Source organism: Balaenoptera acutorostrata, chromosome 11, assembly GCF_949987535.1.
Source record: "Balaenoptera acutorostrata chromosome 11, mBalAcu1.1, whole genome shotgun sequence".
Classification (NCBI taxonomy): Eukaryota; Metazoa; Chordata; class Mammalia; order Artiodactyla; family Balaenopteridae; genus Balaenoptera; species Balaenoptera acutorostrata.
Window position 1 is genome coordinate 4,109,803 of NC_080074.1, and position 18,693 is coordinate 4,128,495.

The 18,693-nt window shown below is 40.8% G+C and overlaps 1 protein-coding gene across 1 annotated transcript in view; it reads right to left on the reverse strand.

Annotated features, from left to right (window-relative positions):
* ATXN10 (ataxin 10) overlaps positions 1-18,693 on the reverse strand; it is a 156,191-nt gene that overhangs the window by 29,271 nt on the left and 108,227 nt on the right. The window contains exon 10 of the mRNA XM_057556206.1: positions 2,537-2,600. Within this exon, the coding sequence (XP_057412189.1) occupies positions 2,537-2,600 (64 nt within the window). The remainder of the gene's footprint in view (positions 1-2,536; positions 2,601-18,693) is intronic.

The following is an 18,693-nucleotide window of genomic DNA, read 5'->3' on the forward strand; positions in this document are numbered from 1 at the left end:
AAGATGCGATATATCAAGAAACAGCAGCAAAGCATATTACTTAGTTACAGAAAAGCAACTACTAGAAGAAAGAGAGTGAATTGCGAAGTGTGGAGGGTGGAGCCAGAGAACTCACTCCCCCATTCTACACCTTTTGGCATTAAAAAAAAAACAAAAAACAGATTTATTATTTTGATGAATAAAAAATATAGGAAAGAAAATAAACATATGAATGGGGGTGGGGGAGTAAATGAGGGGTAAGGCGGCAAGGTCAGAGAAATTAAATAATTGTTGGGAAAACCTGCCCGAGAGGAGGCGCAGAGCAACAGTGTGGAGGAGGAGTATGGAGTGGGTTTATTCTGTGATCTGTGTTATGGTCCTATTTGCTCTGGCTACTAGGGAGGTCAGGTTTTAATTTATGGCTCACATCTAAAAATTGAATCCCTAGGCTATAATACTTCTTCATTTCTGACCATTCAACCATCATTCTCCCTTTGCTCTCATATTTTGGTATATATCTCATATCTTGTTAAGTGTATTTTGTATGTCTTGAAAATCTAGTAGGTGTTTATAAACAAAAGTCCAAGGAGTTACTAGATGTACATAACACGAAACATGTAACATTTTGCCTCTTCTTGACAATTTAAAGGAGATTCTGGAAGCTTGCAATGCTCCATTAATTATCATTTTAAAAACCATTTATCTATATAGATTGTCCATCTACATTTTTTCAATTTATAATTCTGAGTAATTTCTCCACTACGTGAATATGTTACTGTGCTTTCTCTGTACGTGTTCTGTTCCCTCCCAGTGACTTACAAGGAGGCAGTTTAGGAAAGCAGCTAAGAATCAGGTACACACCAAGTTTAAATTCTGGGTCTGACCTTCAGGACAAGTCACTAAGGCTCTCTCAGTTTATTTTCTCACCTACAAATAGGGCAGATAATGATAACAGTATCTGCTTCACAGTGTTGTCAGTAACTGCTTCACAGTGTTGTAATGTATGTAAATCCATAGTAAGGACTCAATAAATGTTGCCTGAAAGAAGTGAACGAACGAATGAATGAATGAATATCCGGCAAGGAGGATGCCAACATAAAAGACTCTGTAAGCATGAGCCACATGCAGCGTATCGGCAGAACTATGATGTGCTGTGTGCAACAGACTTTTAATTTTTTGGTCTTTGCTAAAGGCCAAAGATTAGCAATAAAAACCTTTTCTCACTAGAAGGTCAATTCAGGGAATATAAAAGCAAAACTGGGTGAATTTCTTTGTTTGCAATAAATCATCTTTTTCATCAGGAAATGCAACACCTGCAGTTACACCTGAATGTTCTTTTACTGCTTTCCTGTGACAGAAAGCTTTCTTCTTTTTCCTTTCCTTTCTTGGGGCTAAAATATTTCAAAACTCTCTAATGAGCACAGCCTGTGTGCCTGATCATAATGCAATGCAGTGAACCGACTCTGTTCTACCTTGAACAAAAGTCTTCTGAGGCTGTTTATTTGTCTTTCCCTGACTGAGCTTATAAGCTATCATGCTCTTTAAAACAGGAGATTTTCTTCTATTGCTAATCAGACAAATGACAGTATCTTTAGCACAAATAATAAGCATTTCTCAATCTACTTACTTTGAAACACATGATTTTCATCAGCTCCTTTTCTCTTCTTGACAGAAACCACAGTGAGCATTTTAAAAATAAAATTCCCCTCCTCCTCGGTCTCCCACAGGGTTACAATCTCAAAGTCCTTGCAATGGCCTTATTCACCCCTGCCCCCCACCTGCAAGAAGTACAAGGCCACACAACAGCCAGGGCAAGGGACTGGGCTGAGTTTGATTCTCACCAGGGAAGGTCTTGAAGTTTAACAGATTATCTCTCAAACTTAACAGGCTGTATCCAGTCCCTGGTTCCTCACCACTGTACTAGATCAGTTTCTGACAGGGCAAGACCTTGGTTGGTGGGGTGGGGGTGGGGGAAGACGCAAGTTCCCTGCAGAACACCCTCCAGAAGGGTGGCCAAACCAGGTAAGGGCAAGAGCCAGAGTCCCCAGCATCACTAACAGAGGGTCGCAAGACTGTACCCAACCAAAACCAGAATTCGGGGCCACTGAAATGTTTCTCCCCATTCCTGAGGTCTCAGAGGCCTCCAAACTAGTGTTAAAATGGTTCTTCCAGAGGACTGGATACCTCGAATCTCTATAGAAAAAAATGTAAGCTTCTTCACATTTACTTCAAGGGACACAGTGTTTGGAAAGGTGACATCAGTGACATGCAGCGAACACAGGGGCCATGGATGAGCTTTTGCCTCAGAGTCTTAAGGCACCCTGTAGCAGAAGGCTGGTTTAGAATGTCCTAGTCACCTCGAAAACTTGAGCTCACTACGCTGCACAGACCCCAGGAGTGACACTCCAGCCCCGAACCTTGAGAAAGTGGCTTAGTTCTTAGGAACGAGCCACCAAGAAAGCCAGCCAGCTGCCTCCTGAATGAATACCCGGCAAGGGCCTTGTTCCGCTAAGGCCCCCGAGGGTGAACTAACGCTCGTGAGTCACATCAAGGATACAGGGGTTGCTGTCATCGATGCTACAGCTGTCCAGGATCAGGGGAATGCCGTCCAGCTCGTTCACCTACGAAGAACAGAGAAGACAAATTGACACGCTGCAACAGCCTGGGAAGGGCTGGAGATCATAGGCGATCTGTTGCTCCTTTTTTATTTCCTTACTCCCTGCTATAATAATACTGTTTGTGCAATTACCTGAAACACCTATATCAATCCAGAAATATTTTAAAACAGATGTAAACAAAAAGTGATACTTTTTCTTTTCACCCTTCCTCAAACATGTTGGGCAACTGGACAGCCATATAAAAAAGTATAATTGGGATGAATTGGGAGATTAGCTTTGACATAAATACACTACCATGTGTAAAACAGATAGCTGGTGGGAACCTGCAGTACAGAACAGGGAGCTCAGCTCCGTGCTCTGTGACGACCTAGAGGGGTGGGATGGGGGTGGGGTGGGAGGGAGGTCCAAGAGGGAGGGGGTATGTGTATGCATATAGCTGAAAAAGTTAGATCAAAAATTAAGAAAAAAATAAAAAAGTATAATTAAACAACACTGCAAACCAACTATATTTCAATAAAATTTCTTTAAAACGTATAAAAGTGGATCTCTTCCTAATATTATTCACCAAGATAAACTACAAATGAATCTCAGTTTATTAGTAAGTGAATTCTTTTTTCTAAGCCAGAAACAGGGAAAACATTTCTAACTATGGCTCAAAATCCAGAAGCAATAGAGAAAGGTTTTAAAATTTGACTACATTTTTTAAAAAGGCAAATTGAAAGCTGTAAAAATTATTTGAAAGATATCACAGGCAAAGGGTTAATATTTTAATATATACAGAGCTTGTAGAAACTGAGAAAAGACCAACAATCCAACAGAAAAATGGATAAAATACATGAACATAAATGGCACAGAAAAAAAGAAATGCGGATGGACTGCAGAGATATCACAATCTGCTCAACTGTGCTCCTTATAAGATGCAGGCAAATTATGATACCGTTTCTCGGCTGCCAGAAGGGCAAATCATCACGTGTGACAACACATGCTGCTGGTAAGGTGACAGGAAACGGCACCCTCAGACACTGCTGGAGTGAATGCGAAGTGGCATGATCCCTATGGTAGGGAACTGGACAATACGTAGCAAAATCACATGTGTTATTTACTCTTTGACCCAGTAATCCCATTTCTAGGATCAAAAATACAGTGTCACATGGAATTATGTTTGTACAAGGTTAGTTACCTCAGCACAGCTTATATTTTTATAAGACTTTTATTGAGGTATAATTCACATACCATAAAATTCACCCATTTACAGTATACAATTCAGTGGATTTTAGCATATTCACAAAGCTGTCTCACTATCACCACTATCTTAGAACATTTTTTCATTACCCCCAAGAGAGTTTTTAAACTCCATTCCCATCAGCAGTCAGTCCTATTTCTTCCTCTCTCCAACCCTTAGCAACTACTAACCCACTTTCTGTATCTATGGGTTTGCCTATTCTGGGCGCTTCATACACACGGACTCATTCAGTATGTGACCGGCTTCTTTCACTTATCGTAATGCTTCCAAGGTTCATCTATGTTGAAGCATGTTATCAGCGTGCTCAATAATAATATTCTAATGTCTGCATATGTATTTTATTTTCCATTCATCCACTGACACACATTTGAATTGTTTCAAACTTTTGGCTATTATGATAATGCTGTTACAATCATTCATGTACCTATTTTTGAATGGATATATGTATTCAATTCTCTGGCTATATACCGAGGAGTGGAATTGTTTAGTCATACGGTAACTCTATATTTAACATTTTGAGGAACTGCTTGACTGTTTTTCAAAGTGGCTGTACCATCTTACATTCCACCAGCAATGTATGAGGGTTCCAATTTCTTTACATCCTTGATAACACTGTCTTTTATTTTAGCCACCCTAGTGGATGTGAAGTGGTACGTCATTGTGGTTTTGATCTGCATTGCTCTGATGAGTAATGATGTTGAATGTAGCACAATTTATAAGAAAAATCCTGTAAACAACTCAAGCATCCATCGATATAGGCTCGTTGAATAAACCATGATCACTAATGTACTGCTATGGAGAGATCAGGAAAGAATGGTAAGTGAAAAAAGCAGAGTGCAGAACAGGATTATATGTGAACCTTTTGTGTAATAAACGAGGAGAAACAGATGATTTTTTATATTAAAAAAACAATGAAGGGTTAAATAAAAAACTAATAATGGTTATTTACAGAGCAAAGCAGAGACTGAAGTGGACGAAACAGGAACAGAGGTGAGACCTCTGTGAATGTACCCAGTCGTACAATTCTGACTTTGGGATCCTGTATATGTTTCACGAAATTTTTGAAATTAAGTTTATAATACATGTTAACTAGACTTACTGTGGTGATTATTTCACCATATATACAAATACTGAATCATTATGTTGTACACCTGAAATTAACATACTGTTATATGTCGATTACAGCTCAATTTTGAAGAAATGAATTTATAAAGTTATAAAAACAGAAAATGGAAACAAATTAATCGGACATGTGAAACAAAGACAATTATTTCACAGAACTGAAACAGTATTCTGACGGGACGTCCCCAGGGAGCTGTGTCCTGAGCTCAGATGGAACTGCAGTCCCACAGCTGCATGAGGTCGTCTCAGCACCATTAACACTGGAATTGGCATTCTGAACCCTTATTCCTAGATCTAGTTTAAAGCAAATGGGTAATTTATGTCATTAGGAACCAAGATTTTTAGCATAAAAAAGAAGTATCAAAGTAGTTTACATTTAAATTAGAAATATTAGCACGAACTCATGATACATTTTTCTCTTTTCTTTCTAAAAAATGTTTACTTCCTAGCTGTTTACTGAAAAGGCACAGAAGCAAAGACAAGCCAGTAGCAATGAACATTCCCAGCATGGCTTAAGGATTCTCAACACCACGGTCCAAATGAAAGAAACCAGATCTCCAGTTGGCTGTGATACACAGACTTGCTGAAGGCAGGAAAGAAGAGAAGAAATCTAATTCCTATAAATTTACCGAGGCACTGGAAGGTGGTTAATGAGATGCTATTTAACAGACATCCAGCATCTACCAGGCAATGACAGACACTTAAATGATTTCACTTAATTCTGACAATGCCAGGGTAAGTATTACTGGTTCCATTTTACAGATAAAGAAACCGAGGCTCAAAAGTTAGGTACCCTCCCCATGGTCACTTAACTAATAAGTGCTTTTCAAAGTGAGGTCTGGAGAGCACTGTCAGTCTGCAAAACAGTGTGTGAAAGAGTGAGAAACTGTGCCAGCAACTTAACATACTTATGCTATGTTTGCTGAATCTTATAATAAAATTTGGGCTTGAATTTTCTATGTCTTAAAATTTTTTTTTGTTTTCTAGTAATTCATTTATATTATCTTTTATAAACATATTGGTCCAGGATGGTTTGGGGGAAAGATAGCTAGCTCTTCATCACAGATAGTCTGAGAAGCTTTGGCAAGGAGGGTTAGCCCACTACTGAGGGTTGGACCTCATGTTTTTGAGAGGCACAGAGGGAAATTTTATGGCCAAACTGGTAGCGGCCCCACCTGAGACTGTATCCAAAGTTTCTCCATGCAACCCTCACAGCCCCACTTGTCCAATAACCGGCCCTGCACCCACGCGCACGATGAGGGTGTAACAATGAAGCCTGCAAATGGGAGAGGAGGGCTCCTGCCACGTGCACTTGTCTCGGGGTGAAGCGGAGAGACCCAGGAGAGGAGCCACGCCTGCTGCCCGGCACAGAGAGCAGGGAACAGCCGCGGACTCTCACCAGCTCCTTGCGAACGTGTGATCTAGAGCCTTCTGGAACGTGGGTGCATCTCCACGCCAGAGGAGCTGGGTGTTTGATGTAGCCGGGGGACCACACAGCACAGGGCTCCCAGGGAAGGCCTCCCTGCAGAGGTGACCTTTAGCTCTCGGTGAGAAGAATGAACAGGAATTAAACACAGAAACAAAGGGGCTGTGGAGGGCGCTCTGAGCAGGGGAAGAGCACACGCGAGAGCTGGGGGATCGGAAGGAACGTGCGGTCTTCCAGGAACCGGGAGGCGGCGGCGCAGGGATGAAGAGCGAGGGCTGCATAGCCGGCGCTGGGGACAGAGTCGGGCCCTACAGCGCTTCTGAGCTGGTGGCTTTGGGCAAGTCATTTACCCTCTAAGACTTAGTTCTCTCCCCTGTCAAATGGGGATGACAGGACCTACTTCACAGGGTGGCTGTGAGAGTGGCATGGATTACTGTGCTGACTGGCCCTCAGTGAAGACTCAATACAGGGCCGCAGGGGTGACGGCGTAGTTGGCAATTTCGTGTTGTGAACCGGAAGAAGTTCAGTTGGCTGGGGCAAGGAGTTCAGGGCTGGCTCCCGAGAAAAGCACGAGGAAAACTGGAGGATAATTTCCACAGAGCCGAGTCACAATTCGACTGTGTATGAGGCAAAACTGTAAATTTATTTTCAAAAACCACTTCTTTTGGTAAGTGAGAAAGTATTAAGGATCTCTTATTCAGTGCAAGAAAAACACCTCGTTTTCGGTGTGGGGAGTAGACTTCTCAGATATGTTAAATGGGTAAGGAAATAAAATCACAGGCTAAAAACTGACATTTTAAAGCAGGCAATAAGGGTGAATTAAAGAGTTCTTGAAAATCATGGTTACACTAGAGCCATGCCTGAACTGAGGGTCTGCTTTCCTAGATAAATATTTCTCATTCACACCACTGCATTATGAAATGATACTGGATAATTTTTTATAGAAATTCATTAAATGTTGATAACGTAAGTGAACTATTCTAGACAAGGACAGCAGTGGCATCATGACAAACACAATATACGCTGAAGAGTGAACACAGGTTACGGTCACTGGGAAAAGAATCCCAGGACGCAACACCTCCAGGAGTAGTGACTGATGCTCTGTGTCATCACCAAGCTCAAGTTTTACAAGTTCCTGCTGCCGCTGAGCTGCAGCATGGAGCTCCTGTCAGGAGAGGGGGGGAAACAATTAGGAAATTAACAAGTTTTCTTCTGTTCGCACTTCATAAAACAAGGAAGTTGTTTGTTTACCTAACATGTTGGGAACTGATTCTAGACCCATAATAAATGAGTCACAAGTTGTAGTTCCTAACAAGGAGCCAAGCTCAGTCAATGCTTTCAGGATGTAATACATCTCAACAAGACAGTAAGTCTGGCTTAAACAAACTAACATTTAGCCTCTGGAAATAAGAGTTGTAAACAGCAGGACAACTCATTGATTTGCTAACTGTTCTCTCCCGCTGAAGCCAATACTAATCTCAGAGAATGCACCCTGCAAAGTATGTGGGTCCAACCTGAATTAATATCTAAGCTTCTTCAGGAAAATGTATTAGGTTGACCAAAAAGCAGAGCCTCAATTATTCTGTCTGCTCTCACACTGAACGCTAAATACAAAAATAAAAAAAACCTGAAGAAAGACAAGAGCACAGTACCAATGCAGGACTGAATCTCCTATTTAAATGCCCCATGAATCAACGTAACTAACATTTGGGGAAAATGTGTTCATACCATAGCGCCTCAAAACAGATGCACGCACACAAAGATCAGCAGAGCCCTGTGCTGAAGCGAGCACACGACCAACATGGGTGTGGCAAGGCTCGGACAAGGCTCTGATCTACAGAGGAAGCCATTCTCAGAGCTGTGAGAGTTGAGACAGTCAAGAAAAGCATAGTACTAACTTAGAGCAACCCATACCTACCAAATTTCCTATGATTGCAGTAATGTATGTTTATATATTCAAACTTTGCTGAACAACAGCTTGTGCTCTGTGAAGGATTACTATGTCCAGCCCTTTTCAAGTATGGTAAGGAATCCTACAGAACCTCAAAACCAAGTGAAAATAATATTGCAAACTGCTGCCATTTCCTGTGTCCTTACTGTGTGCTGGGTGCTGTGCTGAATGCTTTCTTGTGTAATCCTCACTTTAACCCTGTGAGGTGGGCACCACTCTCTTGTTACACATAAGAGAATCTAGGGGCTTCCCTGGTGGCGCAGTGGTTGGGAGTCTGCCTGCCAATGCAAGGGACACGGGTTTGAGCCCTGGTCTGGGAAGATCCCACATGCCGCGGAGCAACTAGGCCCGTGAGCCACAATTACTGAGACTGCGCGACTGGAGCCTGTGCTCCGCAACAAGAGAGGCCGCGATAGTGAGAGGCCCGCGCACCGCGATGAAGAGTGGCCCCCACTTTCCGCAATTAGAGAAAGCCCTCGTACAGAAACGAAGACCCAATGCAGCCATAAATAAATAAAAAAAAAAAAAAATTAAAAATTAAAAAAAAAAAAAAAAAGAGAATCTAGACTTCATGAAGCTCAGAACCCTCCACAGGTTACACAGCTAGAGGGCTGAGCTGGATTCTCTTGTAGGTTTGTCTGCCTCCAAAAGTATCCCTCTTTCCTCGGTGTGCTTGGGTGGTAATTGGTCTCACCCCGCGGGTGGGCACACTCACATCTCATACAAGATGGTGCATCTCATCCAGCATCCGCCTCCACCCCCTCGGGCTTCGAGCCTTCTGAGTTGCAGCTCACATTAAACTTTGTTTTTTCAAATTGCTTTGGCTATTGTATTAGTGTCCTAAGGCTGCTGTAACAAAGTACCAGAAACTGAGTGGCTTAAATAACAAAATTTATTCTCTCACAGTTCTGGAGGCTAGAAGTCTGAGATCAAGGTGTTGGCAGGATTGGTTCCTTCTAAGGGCTATGAAGGAGAATCTGTTCCATGCCTCTCTCTGAACGTCTGGTGGTTTGCTGACCACCTTTGATGTTCTTTGGCTAGTAGATCTCTGCCTTCATCTTCACATGGCTTCTTCCTCTTCTTCTTCTTTTCTTTATTGAACTACACCTGATTTACAATATTGTGTTAGTTTCAGATGTACAGAAAAGTGATTTGGTTCTCTATTTTTCAGATTCTTTTCCATTTAGGTTATTACAAAATATTGAATATACTTCCCTGTGCTATATAGTAAATCCTTGTTGTTTATCTATTTTATATATAGTACTTTGTACCTGCTAATCCCAAACTCCTAATTTATCGCCGCCTCCCCCCCCCCCACCACTTTCCCCTTTGGTAACCACAAGTTTTTTTTGTCTACGAGTCTGTTTCTATTCTGTAAATAAATTCATTTGTATTATTTTTTAGATTCCACATATACATGTTATCATATAATATTTGTCTTTCTCTGCCTGACTTACTTAGTATGATAATCCCTAGGTCCAGCCATGTTGCTTCAAATGGCAATATTTCATTCTTTTTTATGGCTGAGTAATATTCCATTGTATATATGTGCCACATCTTCTTATCCATTCATCTGTTAATGAACACTTAGGCTGCTTCCACATCTTAGCTATTGTGAATACTGCTGCTATGAACACTGGGGTGCATGTATCTTTTCAAATTAGAGTTTTCATCTTTTCTGGATATATGCCCAGGAGTGGGATTGCTGGATCATATGGTAATTCTCTTTTTAGTTTTTTAAGAAACCTCCATACTGGTTTCCACAGTGGCTGCACCAATTTACATTCCCACCAACAGTGGAGGAGGGTTCCCTTTTCTTGGGCACTTATTACTTGTAGACTTTGTGATGATAGACATTCTGACTGGTGTGAGGTGATTATCTCGTAGTTTTGATTTGCATTTCCCTAATAATTAGAGATGCGGAGCATCTTTTCATGTGCCTATTAATAACCATCTGTATGTCTTCTTTGGAGAAAAGTCTATTTAGGTCTTCTGCCTATCTTTTAATAGGGTTTTTTTTTGATATTGAGTTGTATGAGCTGTCTGTATATTTTGGAAATTAAGCCCTTGTCAGTCAAATCGTTTGCAAATGCTTTCTCCCAGTAGGGAGGTTGTCTTTTCTTTTTGTTTATGGTTTCCTTTGCTGTGCAAAAGGAAACGTTTATACATTTGATTATATGTTTATACGTTTGATTAGGTCTCACTTGTTTATTTTTGCTTTTATTTCTTTTGCCTTGGGAGACTGACCTAAGAAAACATTACCACGATTTTATTGAGATTTGTTTTATGGTCCAGTGTATGGTCTGCCTTGGTGAATGTTCCATGTGTATTGTAAAGAATATGTATTCAGCTGTTGGGTGCAGGGCTCTATAAACTTTAATTGGTCAAGTTCATTGATCAGGGTTCAAGTTTTCGTATTACTCTTGAGTTTCTTTCTCCTTGTTCTAGAATTTACTAAGACTGCTGAAATCTTCAATTATGATTATAGATCTACTTCTCCTTTCAGTTCTGTCAGTTTTTGCTTAATGTGCTTGAAGTTCTACTATTTGCAATATATGTTCACGTTTTTAAGTCTTCTTGATGAGCTGATCTTTCAATCATTATGAAATATCCCTCTGTATATCTCAAGTCTATTTTGTCTGACATTAATATAGCCACTCCACCTTTTTTATGTGTTTGCATGGTATATCATTTTCATTCTTTCATTTTTAACCTATATTCATCTTTATATTCAAAGCATATTTCTTGTAGTTATCATATAACTGAGTCTTGCTTTTTTAAAATCCAGTCTAACAGTCTCTGTCTTTTAATTGGAATATATAAGCCATTTAGTTGTAATGTACTTGTCAATATAGTTGTGTTTAAGTCTGACATTTGTTTTCTTTTTATCCTAAACATACTTTGTTCACTTTTTCCTCTTACCCTGACTTCCTTTAGGCTGAGTATTTTTAAATATTCCATCTTTTTCCCTCCACTATTGGCTGATTAACTAACTCTCTTTCCTTTTTCTTTTTAAAGTGGTTGTTCCAGGGTTTAGAATATGGATCTTTAGCTTTTATAGTCTATCTACAAATAATATTATACTATTTCACATAAATGTAAGAACCTTACAACTGTATACACCACTTGACATTTGGGTAACTGCTCTCACACGTTTTACTTCTATATACATTATAAACCCCCAAATACATTGCTATTACGATTGCTTCAAAGAGCTGATCATATTTTTTAAAAATTAAAAATTGAAGATAAAGGTATTTTATTCTTACTCACATATTTAGTTTTTCCAGTATTTTTGATTTCTTTGTATAGAATCAGGTTTCCAGCTGGTACCATTTTCCTTCACCTGGTACAACACCCCTCAACATTTCTTATAGCACAGTTCTGCTGACAACAAATTCTCTCAACTTTTGTTTGTCTGGAAATGTCTTTATTTTGCCCTCATTTTTGAAGGATATTTTGGCTGGATATATAATTCTAGTTTTCTTTTAGTATTTTAAAGATGTCATTCCTTTGATTCCTGTTTTGCATTATTTCTGGAGAGAAGCCTGCTATCACTCTTATCTTTGTTCCTCTTGATTGACAGGCAAAAGTCAGTGAATTAGAGAGGAAGAACACACAGAGAAGATGAACCAAAACCAAAACCTGGCTCACTGTAAACATTAATAGAATGGAAAAATCCCAGAAAGACTGAGGAAGGAAAAAAGAGAGATATCTATTTTAAAAGAATAGAATGAAAAGAGAGAAATAGATATAGAAAACAGATAAAATAATAAAATATTATGAATTTTATGGAAAAAAAAGAAAATCTAGATGAAATGGATATTTCTGAGAAAAACTGATACAATAAATAGAAAGCCTGAAAAGGTCAATACTTTAAATATTTAAATTTAAATAATTTAAAGATATGAAAATACCGAAGACTCACTGACAAAAATAGTCAAAGACCCAAACAGCTGTTCAAGTAAGTACCATCAAATTTTTAAGGAACAGGTAACATATTATGTATGTAAGTTATTCAAAAACAATTAAAAAAATGAGGGAAAGCTTCCCAGTTCATTTTATGAGGCTACTATGGCTTGATTCTAAAAGCAAGGTTAAGACAGACCAGTATAAGAAAAACAACAGGCCTATTTATGAACATATACCACTTCCCAAGACAACCCCATCCAAAATTCCTGGAAATAATATTAGATTAGGGCTTCCCTGGTGGCGCAGTGGTTGAGAATCTGCCTGCTAATGCAGGAGACACGGGTTCGAGCCCTGGTCTGGGAAGATCCCACATGCCACGGAGCAGCTGGGCCCGTGAGCCACAGCTGCTGAGCCTGCGCGTCTGGAGCCTGTGCCCCGCAACGGGAGGGGCCGCGATAGTGAAAGGCCCGCGCACCGCGATGAAGAGCGGTCCCCGCACCGCGATGAAGAGTGGCCCCCACTTGCCGCAACTAGAGAAAGCCCTCGCACGAACCGAAGACCCAGCACAGCCAAAAATAAATAAATAAATAAATAAATAAATAAAATTTAAAAAATAAATAAATAAATAAAAGGCTGCTAGTAAAAAAAAATTGTTAAAAAAAAATATTAGATTAATGTTTATATACCTTAAAAATTCATCATCATCTTAATGTTGATCAGAAAATCTACAAGGCAATTATCCTCATTAATGTACTAATAATTATCTCAATATCACAGAAAAAGCATCAGATAATGCTTAGCACCTATTATTTTTTTAATTCTCAGAAAACCAGAAAACTATTTTAACTTGAAAATGGCTTGTGTCAGAAACCTACAGCAAATATCATACCTAAGAGAAAATTTAGAGAGATTCCCAAGACCAGAAAAAACACAAGGATACTGTCTTCTCACTCTGATGCAGAAATATAAACTGAATGGCATACTGCAGTTGTGAAAGGTCTTTGGAGCACTCTGTCTCTAGCAAACAAAGAGGGGTTAGAGTGGTGTGAAAAGTGGTTCAGTCTCAGGACTGCCTGGTGGTGCAGTGGCTAAGGCTCCTCGTTCCCAATGCAGGGGCCTGGGCTCCACCCCTGCTCGGGGAACTAGATCCCACATGCATGCCGCAACTAAGGAGCCTGGAGCCGCAACTAAGGAGGCTGCGAGCCGCAACTAAGGAACCCGCCTGCTGCAACTAAGACCCCGTACAACCAGGGGGGAAAAAAAAAAAAAGTGGTTCAGTCTTTCTACCAGAACAGAAGCAGTGGATGAAGGGAAAACAAAAGAAAGCGAACAGCAGATTTAGATTAAGGAAAAGTAATTTGGGGGGGGGGGGTGTTGGGGAGAGCAACAGTTAAAATCATAAAGGACAGATTACCCAGATATAAAATGGGAAATAATCATCTAGACAGTCAGGATAAAAAGATCTAAAGGGAACTGAAAATGCACCTAGTCCTAACTGCTCCTAAGCTGACTTTTAGAAGAGGGATCGATATTTTAGTTGCTACTAGAACAGAAACTATGAATGGAGCCCTACAAAACCCAGGAGAGGGTGCTGGGAGAAGCATGCTTCTGGCTCCCTGGAATTACTCATGCGAAGGCGAGCAGGACCCAGGGAATCAGTGAGGAGACTGCTCCCAAATGTCATAGGCCACTAACTGTCACAGACTAACGGAAATGCTGGTGAACAGAAACTAAGATGTTCTACACCCACCGCTTTCCCTCAGCTATCCTAGACTTTCTGCTACTTGACAACAAACACTAAGTGCTGGTTTCTACGGACACACTTTTGCTCCGGGTAACGATCAGAAGACCGGGAATTGGCTTTTTTCCTGACTTTGGTGTGTGTGGGGAGCCAGTGCATGATAAGCCTGTACCCTGTTAACGTTTTTTAGAAGTGAGGCATATCAGAGATTTGGGGTTCATGAAACCCCAAGACACCAACCCAGGCTGCAGCTGTTAAAAGAATCCTGACCCCATGCAGGCGTTAAGAGCCCCTCCAGCTGGGATTAAGCAGAATAAGAAATTGGGAGGATACATTTTGAACTTTAATTTCTTTGAATTTTAACTCACATGGGCAGAGAATTTGACTTTAATGTCTTTGGACTTTAATTTAAAATGAAATGTAATCTTTGGATTTTAGTATCTCCCTGGGAATTTGATAATGAGATTGAATTAATATTCAAATATAGAGTATCTCCTGTGGGCATTTTATTATTACAGTGAATTTAGGCCTTTCACTGGAGTCCCTTAATATGGAATGAATTTTCTGCCTTGAGGTCAAAGTGATTTTGGAGTTAATTTGATTCATGTATTGGTCTGGCCCACTTAAGAGTCTTCTGGGGGCAAAATCTCTACTCCCTACCAGGAGTCCAGGAGAAAAAAAGGAGTATGGTTGGTATAGGCAAGAGTGGCCTTACAGAGGTGGGAAGGGTCCTGGCAAACTTAAGGTTCTCTCCAAAGAAAGGACACACCTCTGGCCCAATACATTAGCAGAACAACAACAAAAGCAAACAAGAATGCTGAGAGGTGCAGAAGATTCTTCTCTCTTTATGCTGTGGAGAGAGCTGAATTAACATAATATTCCTTGGCTTCTCGAGGCCCGTGACTGGCTCCTTCCCAGGGTAGTGACAGTCAGATTACTGAGTCTGGTTGTATTAAGTCCACAGTGTAGACAACAGCTACTTATTGATGGTCTGATTCTTTCATTAGACACTGGGGTTTTCAACTGCATGAAGCAGCTTTCATTCATTCTTGCATCCCTTGCCTTGTCCTTAGATGTCAATTTGCTGAAAAAAATACATGTGTGTGAAGGAGGCAAAACAGCTCTTTACGCCTGATCCCGTCCACACGCCCATTAGTATACAGGTAATCAGGGTCCCTGTGCTCATGAAGCTTAACAGACAGAGGCAGACAGATGGACAGCTGCATGAGAGGGAGAGAGTGCATGGGTAAGAAATAAGTAAACAAATTTAAAAATATCTTTACAGATTATGGTAATTCCTAATGATCAACTAGAGAGTGGCAGAGGGGGCAGCATTTCAGAGAGGGTGACTTTCCTACAAGACGGTGACATGCGAACTGAGACCTGTGCCATAAAAGCGGGGCAGATGCTCAGAGATTTCGAGGGAACCAGAAGTACGCCGACTCACGGGTGAGAGGAGCTGAGCATAACTGACTTATGGAAAGGAAGCCGGCAAGGCTGTGTGCAGGGAGATGGTAAAATGGCAGGAGATGAGGATGGAGAGGAAGGAGTAAGATCCTGTGGAGTGGCGGCTCCTCTGCAGTCCCTGGAGCAGTAGTGTAAGTGTCATTTGGGCCCTTGTTCTTTAGAAACGCAAATCATCGGGTCCCACCCCAGACCTACAGAATGGGAAACTCTGCGGTTAGGGCTCAGCAGACAGTGTTTTTGTTTGTTTTTGTTTTACAACTTAAGTATAATTGACCTACAATACTGTGATAGTTCTGGGTGCACAACACAGTGATTCGATATTTCTCTACATTATAAAATGATCACCATGGTAAGTCTAGTTACTATCTGCCACCATACAGAGTTATTATAATATTATTGACTGTATTCCCACGCTGTACATTTCATCCCCGTGCATCATTTATTTTGTAACTGGAAGTTCGTACCTCTTGGTCTCCCTCACCTACTTCACTCATTCTCCCACCTCCCTCCCCTCTGGCAACCACCTGTTTGTTCTCTGTATCTACGATTCAGTTTTTGTTTTATTATGTTTGTTCATTTGTTTTGTTTTTTAGATTCCACATCTAAGTGAAATCGTACAATATTTGTCTTTCTCGGACTTACTTCACTTAGTATACTACCCTCTAGGTCCATCCATCTCGTTGCAATGGCAAGATTTTATTCTTTTTTACGGCTGAGTAATATTTCTTTCTCTCTCTGTGTATGTGTGTGTGTGTGTGTGTGTGTGTGACACCCTCTTTACCCATTCATCTATCGACAGACACAGACTGCAGACAAGGTTGCAGACATTGTTTTAACCAGCCTTTCAGATGATATGATGCACACTAAACTTTAAGACAGAGCAGTGGTTCTCAATCCTTACTGTGGATCACTTGGGGAACTTTTACAACTAGCAATGCCTTGGTCCCTCCTCATGTCAACTTAGTCTGAATCTTGGGGGTGAAGGTCCAGGCATATATACATCTATGTATGTATGTACTTTATAAGTTCCCAAGGTGATTCAGCAGGGTAAAATACAGTCCTGAAGGTCAGGAAAATAATTTAATTTTTTTCTAAGTGTAAAATGAGCCACTGAAGATTTTATGCAGGTGAATGAAACAATCCAATTTGGATTTTAAAAAAGATGACCCCTGACTGCCATATAAAGAGCTGTGGGGAGAGGGAGATGCAAGAGGGAAGAGAAATGGGAACATATTGTATATGTATAACTGATTCACTTTGTTATAAAGCAGAAGCTAACACACTATTGTAAGGCAATTATACTTCAATAAAGATGTTTAAAAAAAAAAAAAAAAAAAAAAAAAAAGAGCTGTGGGGAAAGGAGCAAGAGTGGCACCAGGATGGCCCGTCAGGAAGTACTGTAGTAGACGAATCAAAAGGTGGTGCAGGCTAGGACTCCCGTGGGGGCAGCAGGGTCAGGAAGAATCAGGCTGATGCGAGATGTATCTTAAAGGTAAACCGGGGCTTCCCTGGTGGCACAGTGGTTAAGAATCCACCTGCCAATGCAGGGGACATGGGTTCGAGCCCTGGTCCGGGAAGATCCCACATGCCGTGGAGCAACTGAGTCCACGAACCACAACTACTGAAACCCATGCACCTAGAGCCGGTGCTCTGCAACAAAGAGAGGCTACCTCAGTGAGAAGCCCGTACACAGCAATGAAGACCCAATGCAGCCCAAAATAAATAAATAAAATAAATAAATTAAAAAAAAAAAAAAAGGTAAACCGGACAGAAATTGCTTTCTAGAATGGAGGTTGGTAAGAGAAAGATGACTCAAAGATCCTAAGTTTCTGGTGAGCTGGACGGGGGTGGTGTCATTTACTGAGACAGAGGAGAAAAGACGTGGGGAGGAGCTGGGGGAACTGGGAGCACAGTGTGGGACAGGTAGGGGTGAGGTGCTTGGAGCGTCCAAGTGAACATCAGCAGTTACACCTTCTACGTTTCATATACAGAGAATGTGAGCAGCTCTGTATCCTACTGTGGAGCCTAGGGGACGGGTCTGGGCTTGAGAGGTACTTTGGGGTCATCTGCACACAGATGGTCTTTGAGGCCTGGGAACTGGGTCTCCCAGGGGGGTGGGTGCAGACAGCTAAGGGCAAATGTAAGCACTCATTCCCAATGGATTAATTTGTAAGCAATATGAACTGTTTTTTTCCTGGAAGGAGATAACCAATAACTGAAAGTGCACAGTGGTAAGATTTCCTTTAAAAGTTAAAGTGATCATCAGATTATTTGCCCACTGATAATTTTTCAGGGTAACTTCTTTTAGAAGCTTATTTCCACGGTGGGTGGTGGTGGTGCGGGCAGTGGTGGGATGAACTGGGAGATTGGGATTGACATGTATGCACTAATATGCATAAAATAGGCAACTAATAAGAACCTGCTGTATACAAAAATTAAAAAAAGATTTCATTATATTGCTATAAACAAAAATATAATAAAACATGCTGCAATTATCTTAAAAAAAAAAAAAAAGAAGCTTACTTCCAAAACAAATTATACTGTTGACTGTGAAATATACAAATTTCTTATCTTGTTCTGTTAAAATTACATAGTATTCATAGATATACATACATATAAATATACATACACTAAAATATTTTAATCCCAACATACTCATTTTGTCCCAGTCTGAGCCACGAGAAGACCAAAGACGAATTTGATAAGAAGTTCAACTTCAAAAAGACAGATGGACAGCATTCCCATGAAGTGAGTCTATCAAGTGCTCAAGGTACGAAGCTGTCAGTCCTCGGAATGGAAGCTGGGAGGTGGGAGGGAAAGCACCAGTGCAGGGCTGAGAGGGCCACGGCAGGGAGGCAGCGAGGGCCGAGGTGCCCAGACTTGTTCAGAGACTGCAGCCCACAGCTAACCCTGCCCCCCACCCCATTCACTGCAAGGCGGAACACTCTAGAAAAGAAGAGCACATGAAAAAGAAAAGCATGTAACAGCTGTTACAGCAGGTATACTCAGAAAAGGGTTCAGAGAGAAGAGTGACACTGCAGTTCCACAGTGAAGCCCAATGGGGTACAGCAGCAGTGCTCTGAAAGCACTTATGGAAAAACAAAGAAGCTGTTCAAGAACAGTAATACTGAGACTCTTAAAATGTCCAGAAGTACAAAGAACAATGTGATTAATAAAAATATTTTTTAAGTTCAACCACCAAATTCCAGGAAGATTAACAACTCACTTTTCTTC